Below are 9,896 nucleotides of genomic sequence, written 5' to 3'. Positions count from 1 at the left end.
TTGTATTCATATGGAGCACAAAGTGGAGGATGCAACATCAGTTTCATGGCTCAAACAGGTCTCACTGCCGGACTATGAAATTTAAGAAAGAGAAGCAGAGACAGTGCTGGGTGGGTACACAAAGAGCACATAACTCTTAATTCTTAAACAAGGACCTGTAAGAAATACCAAAGTTGTTCAACAATAATTATTATTCAATCTTAATATAAAACTATGCACCTGTTTCTTGTCTCTTGTACTTAGATTCACACATTCCAACCAAGAAAACAGAAAAGAAATAAGACATTTTGAAAATGTGAGACATCTAGGCACTAAATTTGTAGAAAGACAAATTAATTGCTGTACCCAGAACAGAAAGCAAACACTGGAGGGCAAATTAAGACAGCTACAGCTTAGGCCCTGTATGTAAGTAAGGAATTTCACAAGAGGTTTCTTTTAATCATAGCTGAGTTTTGACACTTCAGACAGGCTGTGATGTTCTCACTGTAAAAATGCTATTAACAGCATATCCCTAAGCACAAGGCAAAAGAACAGTTTGGAAACAAAGGTTCTCTGTATTTCAAATATAGTTGTGGCTCTGTATAGTTAAACATTCATTTGAAGGTAAAATGCATAACATTTACTGAGAGCAGACAGAATCAAAGGTACAAAATGCAACAAAGAAATCTAAAACATTTAACATGCTATTTTCAAACAAGATACTGTAATAATTTGTACTTAAAGTGAAGTCGGTCTTTGAAGAATAAAAACATCTGATCTCTAGACTTAAACCTAAGTTTTTTAGAATCAACACATAGATGCATTTCAAATGTAAGTACCATAGTATATAAAATATTCCCACCTGTGAGAAGTGTTTCCCACAAATGTTACATTCAAAAGGTTTCTCACCTAAAAGAAGAAACAGAACATAGAACTTCTAATAATTGCAATACAACAGAAATGTTTTAAATTGCTACATTTCCTTTTAAAATATGTAATGTAAGAGTAAAATCACAGAATCATAGAATTTTAGGGGTTGGAATGGACATTAGAGGTCATCTAGTCCCAACCCCCTGCCCTGGGCAGGGACACCTCCCACCAGAGCAGGTTGCTCAAGGCTCATCCAACCTGGCTGTGAACACTGCCAGGGTTGGGGCAGCCACAGCCTCCCTGGGCAACCTGGGACAGTGTCTCACTACCCTCACAGGAAAAAACTTTTTCATAATATCTAACCTAAATTTCCCCTCTTTCAATTTGTCCCCATTGCCCCTTGTCCTGTCCCTGCAGCTCCTAACACAGATCCCTCTGCAGCTTCCCTGGAGCCCCTTCAGTTCCTGGAAGGTGCTCTGAGGTCTCCACACAACCTTCTCTTCTCCAGGCTCAACAGCCCCAACTCCCTCAGCCTGTCCTCATAGGGGAGATGCTCCAATCCTCTTATCGACTCCGTGGCCTCTTCTGGACTTGCTCCAACAGTTCCATGTCCTTCTTATGCTGAGGATACCAGAACTGCACACAGTAAAAAAAAAAAAAAAAATCCCTAAAAGGACACTTACCCATGTATTTAAGGGGAAATTCAAGAAGGATGTACAGCATTTACCATTAAGCTTGTACAGCAGACTTGCTCAGAAACAATTTATCTTTCAAAACAAGTAGGTAGAAGAGTTTTGATATGAATAGGTTTCATTGTTTGTAAATACTTTTTTTCCCCACAAGAAAGGGATATCACTGCCAGGAAGAAGAGATGACAAGGTCCTACAGGAACAACAGCAATGGGAAGTGCCCCTGTTTATTCACTTGCACAGAGACACATTCCTAAACAGAAGAAGGAATGCAGAGAAGGTAAGTTGGAAGGATTCTGTTTTCTGATTTCAATGTGCACCATAGCTCAGGATGTAACCATTCACTGCCAGCAAATACATTTGCCTTCAAATTCTCTTCTTATATAAGAGCATCTGAAGATTAACCCAAGTGTTTTCCTCCAAAAATTCTGAATTTATACATATAAAACTGGTATTCTTGAATCTCCAAAAGCTTATGAGCAGTCTAGTAAAAAACTAGTGCAGCCCACTTTAGCTCTTCAAAATCACTTGACTCTCAGTCTAGAATGTGACTGCACAATACTTCAATAACCTTTTCTCCCCTACAGTATTTCATAAAGGTGTTTTTTCCTCTGTTTAGTTTGTGCTTTCCTAGTTCTACACTGCTGATAAAATTCTCTGTGCATCTTCTAGAATTTTTAGAACAATAATAGTACTCAAATACCACTGAATTCGATGACAGTCAGACCTGTAATCATCATTCCTAAGTCTAACTGTATGTTTAAGGAACATACGGCCCACAGGTACAGGGAAACAAAACCAGTGTACATCCATGTGATTCTGAAAGATATTTCCAAAAGAAAAGAGATCTTAAATTGTGTTTCTTCTTGGTGCTGCTTCAAAAAATCTATCTAAAGATTCTTATTTACTTTTTAAAGTATAATTTTCCTGACTTTACAGAACACCTCTTGGATTCTCTTACAGCAAGAATTCTCTACATCAGCATTCTTCCTCCATCCTTGGAAGTGTCACAAGCAACATCTACCATATCCTGGGGTTGAGGTTCCATTTTCCTTTCCTGCTGCCAGATACAGATGAAGTTCTTTCAACATATTTTAGGATCAAGGACTAAATGCAATTCTTTTTAGATTTTACAGCACACAGTAAACATACAGTTCTGTGGCTTCACAGAGAGCAACCTTACAGTTAGTCTGACAACTTGAGGCTCTATCTACTTTTCTACTTCATGAGGAATGGAAATCTTCTGGCAGTTTTAAGAAAGCTTTTATTCAATTAAAGATAAAAATTATGAAACCAGAAACTCAACTATAAAGTAACTCAACTATAAAGAGCACTGATGCTTGATTTCATCACAGACCTAAACTTGCAAAACACTAAATATTCTGGTGCTGACAACACAAATATAAATGAAACCACCAGGGAGCCAGATCTATAGCATCTGGGAAGACTTCTGACAACTGTAAAAGCATCGAGGTAATTTGAAATAGAGGATAAAAAACACTAGTAGCAATTTTTTCAGAAATTACATCCTCAAGAAAAACTCTTGACACAAAGACTAGTATCTGAACAGAAATCCACTCTGAAATGACAAGAGGAGGGAGGTGGGAATTGGAGCCTCAAATTTCTCCAAAGTATTTTTGTGAGCTGCATGCAGCCTCATTATAACTGTACTGATGCACAAAGACTTGGGAGTTTTTCCCCCATGATAAAGCAGAAAGATTTTGTTTGAAAAAACCTCATCAAATTAGCTTTTGGAAAACAATTCTGCACCTGGATAAAATTCCAAACCACTGGGCATATCAAGTAACCTATTTCAAGAATGAATTCCAGCAAAAATATGACGTTACTCACAGTGTTGTAGCATCCCTCAGGCAAAGTGAGGCTAATTCTGAGGGTGTATTAGTAAGAGAGCAGCTAGTAAGCTGAAGATTCTTCTTCTCTGCCTATCACTGGTAAGACCGTATCTGGAGCCTTGAGAAGGCAAACAGGAAACCTGACATGCATGGGAAGACAGATGCAACCAGGTTGTTCTTGGTACACAGTCTTAGCACAGGAGGTGACAGACACAGGTTGGATCATGAGAAATTCTGATTTTAACCCATGAGGGTGGTCAAACACTGGAAGTGATTGCCTGGAGAGGTTGTGGAATCTGTCCTTGAAGATACCCAAAATCTGACTACACAAGGTCATGAGCAAAACAACCCATTCTACTTTAATGTGCCTTGAGCAGAGCACTGGACTAGATTACCTCCAGTGATCCATTCTAATCTAAATTATTCTATGATTCTACAACTGTCAATAAATTCCAAACCAAAAACCTTAGCTGAGAACACTAATCTTCTCAAAGACCATGGCTGGATTAATGGCAATAGAGAAAATTCGAGGAAAAAGTAGTAACTGAACTACAATTAAGACAATGCTTAAACAAACATCCAGGAGACTTTACTTTGAACCCTTGGATTGCCTTGTGTTTTCTGTCTTCTGTTGGATCCTTCTTGTACAACACCCTGCAAGAAGAGATGAAGACAAAGTAGACAACACTGGGATGAAAGCAGTGGTGTGTGTCAGCTCCAGAGGAGAAAGGCATGAAGGCAGAAGTGGTGTTCCTGAAGACATCACAAAGGTAAGGAGCAGGACCCACAAAGGCATGCAATGTTGACAAGTTACTCAAGAAAAGCTCAGAATGAAAAGCTTGAAGAGCAACAATGTATTCCATGACAGTGTTACTCTGCTCCTGTTGTATTCCATCTTGCCAAGAGTTCTTTCCACAGGGTTGGGTTTATTTTGGGTTGTTTTTTGAGATGTTCTCTGAAAATAATTTTAAAAAACCCCAACAAAAACACTGGATGTTACTGGACAGGTCTGAACTGTATAAGGGAGACAGACTTGCTTCCTTTTTTTTCAGACAGGTCAATATAACAAAATCCAAATGACAACATTCAGTCAAGTCAAAACCAATCATCAACTCAATGCAGTAAGCTCTGTTTAGAGATTCCCTTAAGCATCCACTAGCAATATCCACTAGACATGCCAGCGCAAGGCCTTGTGTTGAACACAGTTGGGCTGTTTTCACAGAGAAAACTCATCAATGCAGCCATGCTAACCAGTCAATTCTTTAGGAGTTCTCAGTGTTCAGGGACAGAGATTTTCACACATGCTTTTTCCTGCCATCCAGGCCACCACAGCACTTGTGTTGAAAGAATTGCCATTTGTGGGTTAAAACCAGGTTTGCCAGTGTGAAAGGTCCATTTCAGTAATTTGCTCTCTTCATCTCTTCAGCAAAGCCAGACTGGGAGGACTTTCAGTAAGCACTGTAATACTGAAATGCTTGCTAACCCTTTTGCTTAGCTCTGGAAAACCAATGTTTTCAAATAAATTTGAGTAGCTAGCAATCTGCTAAGCTTTCTGAGGTGGCAGATGAATGGAAATGGCTTTCAGCATACACTTACATTATTAATTACCAGTGTATCTAATATTAATGACACAGGTGTGTCCTGTACTTCCAGCCACAGAGCCTTCCTATATTAACATCCTACTCACTATCCACTGCAATTTTCCAAACACCCTTTTGGAACGGCTGGATATTTAAAAGCAAGTTAATGTGACCCAAAAATAAAAGGCAAGCAATCAGGCATTTCTAGTCACATTCTTGCCTCAGTTTTTCTATCCTTTCATGTGTTTATTATTCGTTAAACCTAAGCTCTTAAACTTTTGTCAGATTAGCACATCTATGTAAGACTGTTCATGCCACATTAAATTGCATTCAAGTCTGGAATTTTTTTGAAAATTACTGGAAGAACATGGTGTATGAAAAGCAGCAGGGAATTCCTGAGTCTTGGGGTCTCTCTCTCATATAGATCCTCAAGCACAAACTCACACCTTACTGACTTCAGTCTCTCCCTCATTTGTTACTTTTCTAGATGCTCTATCGCTTATTTCCCTGAAATTTCTAGGATATTTAAACATACATGATGTCAGCTCAAATTGAATAACATTCAAGAATGTACAAGGCAAAGAGAGGATCAAGGTAAGAGACATATGCAACTCTTTCACAGGACACCAAATTAAAAGAAAAAAGTATTAGTACCATGAACACACAGAAGTAGTCAAAGATAACAATTGCAAAATGTTTGTATTTTCAGATTCTGGAAAGATTTTTCTGCTAATAACATGGAAAAATAAACTTTTAATACTAAGGATCAATTAACAAAATAAGTTCATGCCTGCTAAGAAGGTTTCATATTTAGTGTCAAAGTACCAATACATGCATGCTCATTTGCAAAGTGATATTTATTTGACAAGACAGAGAGATGGACTTGTATATTTAATACAGGGAAAAGGAAAAAATATTCAACAGCTTAATCAGGAAAAATGCCATCTCAAGGACTTGGAATCAATGATGTTACCTGACTAGCTAAGGTAACTCTTAAAAACTGGTTTAAAAACTATATCTAATAATCATAGAATCACAGAACTTTAGGGGTTGGAATGGACCTTAGAGATCATCTAGTCCCAACCCCCTGCCCTGGGCAGGGACACCTCCCACCAGAGCAGGTTGCTCAAGGCTTTAGCAACCTGCAAGACAATCTCTTTAATTGAAATATTTGGTCTGCAGACCAAGTAACTGATAACTGTACCTGTATGAGACCTTTTATGGAGCTCCAAATTGCTTGGATGTTTGAAAGCCTTCCCACATAATTCACAAGTATATTGTCTCTGCGACTGAGGAGTCTGTGATTGTCCTTCTTGTTCCAAAGGACCTTGAGATCTTTCCATTTCAACAGTTTGTTCAAAGTTCTCAGAATTCACTAAATCTTCAGCTTCTTTTTCCTCAGTAACTCTAACATTTGTCACATCTGTGGTACTTTCATTTACAGGTTCAACTGCTTCTGTTATTCTACTGTCATCTCTTTTAGGCTCAGGTGGCTGCTCTGCAGATTTCTGAGACCTCAGAAAATTTAGTTTTTTGAGGTGTATTGCCTTTTTCAGCCTCATCTGTTTGGTGGGCTGCACAAGTGTGCTTCCTGCATCTTGCTCTGGAGCAGCTTCATTCACAGACTGAACCAGAAAGTTGGATGGTAAATGATCAGAGGTTTCCAGAATACACTCAGAGTGATTAACAGGGCAAGGATTATTCTCCACTGTGTTGACTTCTGTGGCTGTGTTGTAAGGAAAGGATGGCTCTGCTCCCCTCTCAGGATCAGAGCAAGCAGTTTGTTTATAGAACTGCTTACTGTAGAAGTTGCGGAGTTTGTAATAGTAAGTTGGTTGTTTAAAGGGAAGCTCTGGGCAGTTGCCATCTAAGGAGTCTTGTGGCTGTTTCTGTCCATCACCTGAGGATGTGTGAAGATTAACAGACTGTGATGGATGGGAATGCTGGTCAGCCAAGCCTTTATTAGCCTGGGTGTCAGATGAGCACTCATGCAGTAGGTTTGTTCCATAACCATCACTGGCACAGTTAGTATCAGTAGTCAAAGGGTTCTGCAGTGAAAAGACACTGTTACAAGGCATGTTGGCTGCCTGCTCTACAGCTGGAGAAGATTTTAAAAAGGTATGGCAAATGTTCAGCACGTTTTGCACTTGGAGACACTGTGCAATGTCCAACATAGCTTGTACATTGTCCTGGCTAAGATCCAGGTGAGATGTGTACATGAAGTCCAAGATCTGGCCAATGCCACCTACATTTTTAATGTCCAAGTGAAACACATCATTCTTCTGGCCTGAAGAATTCTGGAAAAGGGTCCTGATAAAATAAGGCAAATATTCAAATACAAACACAAATAATTTGCAAGCACTTTAATAAAAACCACCACATACACCTCAAATAGACTGCCTGGTATGAAACAACAATTTACACTCTCAGGTCTTACCTAGACTGCTGTGTCTTTGCAGATGATTATCTGAAAACTCCTCAGTTACTTGTCTTAAATGTTAGCCCTACACTAGTGCACTTAAGCATAAACCAAAGCAAATTATTATTTATATAACCTCTATTTTGTACTTTTCAATGTTTTCAATAACACTCTATCCCTGTGGTTTCCTATCCACAGTTCTCCACATATTACATGCAGTGGTGCATTTGTGGACTATTTGCAAAAGTTGGTTGACTCAGAATAGTGTTTCTCCTTTCATCATGGCAAATAAAATAGGACATGAGAAATTTTCTAGTAAAAAGGAGAAGACAGACCTCAAAGCCAGCTAAACTGTTCTCTCCTGGCAACTGAGCTTGTCCATGAAACTCTATCAGTAAACCTTATTAAGGTTCCTAGTTCTTTCTTCACAAATGCAGAAGAGGACAGCAATATTAAACATGATGAAACAAGCCATGTTATTTGGAAGTGGTAACATTTCACCTGGCTCTGTTCATGTCCTCTACTATGCTCCTTTCTCTTTTCTTACTGAAATACTGAATGCAGGTCCATGCCAGAATCCTTTATAGGAGGCACTATAAGCAAGCAAGGATCAAGAAAATGCCAAAAAAACACCAGTGTAGTATGAATGCTTGACACAGATTTATCTCTGGACAAACAATTTCACTTTTCTCCTTAGTTATTCAGTGTGCATCTACCAGAAAAAAAAATACCCTTCTCAGGGAAAACCTCAACCAACAGCATTTAGGTAACTTTTTAAAAGGAGGATTTTTTTGTCACATACCTGAAATATTGACTGAAAGCAGCTAACACATTTTTGTGTGCTTTGAAGCAGACACCTTTGACCACCAGCATGCAGTCACAGAGAAGCCCTTGAATTCGCTGTTCGTGTAGCTGCTGGAGAAGATGACAACTATGGCTAGCAACAGTGTCCATGCTAGAAAACCACTTAAATTACCTACAATGAAATAAAATGCTAAGATAAATTTTAAATATTACATTGCAAAATTAATTTAGAATGTTCAGAACATTTTTACGACTTGCTTTAGCTCCCAAAGGTAACAGACTTCAGTTTACATCTGCAATGTAAGCCCTAATGACTTTTCTCTGATTAAAGTCACAATAATGTTCACCACTAGATACACATAAGAAATACTGGTTTTGATGAAGTTTTGCTTACAACAAAGAGCTTCATGGTATTGCCAATAAACAGAACATCGTAACCACAAAAAAACTGCACCTCAATTTTGACAACTTCGACAAGAATTAGATTCTAAGGCAAAAACATCTCACACCTAGAAAACCAATAGTATTCATAGAGGAAAACTTCAGTTTCTTCACCCTCTAAACTGAAAAGGGACAATATAGTGCTAGTATTATTTAAGACAGATTTATTGCTGTTCTAGCTAAGTACAGTTCACATGTGGGTCTGATTAATTAGACACTTTAATATGGTATTGTTTTAAATACAATGCAATGTCTAAATCAAAAAAATGCTTTCTTTGAACAGGTTGGAAAGACAAGTAACATTCCCACAGAACATGTTTAGATACAATTCTATACTTCCTTTTTAACAAAGACGTAATTGCACTTGTAAATATTGAAATTCCAACTATTAGGACAATTTACACTTCTAGTCTTCTAAGTAATGAACAAAGCAGGAAAACCACCTTGGGTTAAACACAACCACAAAGTGGTCGCCCCCACCCTCAACTCTCATGAGCACTAAAGGTTCCACGTTTTAATTTATCCTCTTCCTCTGTGACTCACTGCCTCCTGCTGTATTACATCTTGGGCTGTTTCATTGTACTTGTTCTCTATTAATGCTTATCATGTCTTTTACCAAGCCTTAAAATAAAGAAACCACACCTATTCATAGAATTTTAGGGGTTGGAATGGACCTTAGAGAGCATCCAGTCCCACCCCCTGCCCTGGGCAGGGACACCTCCCACCAGAGCAGGTTGCTCAAGGCTCATCCAACCTGGCTGTGAACACTGCCAGGGCTGGGGCAGCCACAGCCTCCCTGGGCAACCTGGGACAGAGTCTCACCACGTGCACAGGAAAACACTTTTCCTAAGATCTAACCTACATTTCCCATCTTTCCCTTTGACCCCATTGCCCCTTGTCCTGTCCCTGCAGCTCCAAACACAGTGCCTCTCCGATATTTGCCAGATAATTGCTTTCTCCGTGTACACCTCCCACCGCAGCATCCTGCAAACACTCAGACAACCAGCGAATTGCCCCTCTCGGCCATCAGGAGCCTGTTCCCAGCGGGAAGGGCAAAACACGGAGAGCTGAACACGGAGCCCCTGCAGCACAGTGACTGTGCGTGTTTGGGCTCCCCTCGGTCCTGCCCGGCCGGAGCCCAGGCTCGAGGCGCCGCAGGGACAGCGGGAGGGACAGCTCTGCCCCGAACGGGGCACAGCGCGGCGAGCGGGGCGGGGCTGGAGCTAACCGGGGAACGGGCACGGGAACGGGCTCGGGCAGG

The 9,896-nt window shown here is 39.8% G+C and overlaps 1 protein-coding gene across 1 annotated transcript in view; it reads right to left on the bottom strand.

The window, feature by feature from the left end:
- The window catches only part of ZBTB49 (zinc finger and BTB domain containing 49), a 14,885-nt gene extending 6,524 nt beyond the window's left edge, over positions 1-8,361 (bottom strand). Inside the window, exons 1-3 of the mRNA XM_009081609.1 lie at positions 8,193-8,361; positions 6,176-7,281; positions 842-888 (exon numbers count right to left, since the gene is read on the bottom strand). Coding sequence (XP_009079857.1) covers positions 842-888; positions 6,176-7,281; positions 8,193-8,344 — 1,305 coding nt within the window. The 5' untranslated portion in view covers positions 8,345-8,361. The remainder of the gene's footprint in view (positions 1-841; positions 889-6,175; positions 7,282-8,192) is intronic.
- Between the last annotated feature and the right edge of the window lie 1,535 nt (positions 8,362-9,896).

Source organism: Acanthisitta chloris, unplaced genomic scaffold, assembly GCF_000695815.1.
Source record: "Acanthisitta chloris isolate BGI_N310 unplaced genomic scaffold, ASM69581v1 scaffold12579, whole genome shotgun sequence".
NCBI classification, from domain to species: Eukaryota; Metazoa; Chordata; class Aves; order Passeriformes; family Acanthisittidae; genus Acanthisitta; species Acanthisitta chloris.
The sequence above is the reverse complement of the archived record's forward strand: the minus strand, read 5'-3'. Positions and strand labels throughout refer to the sequence as shown.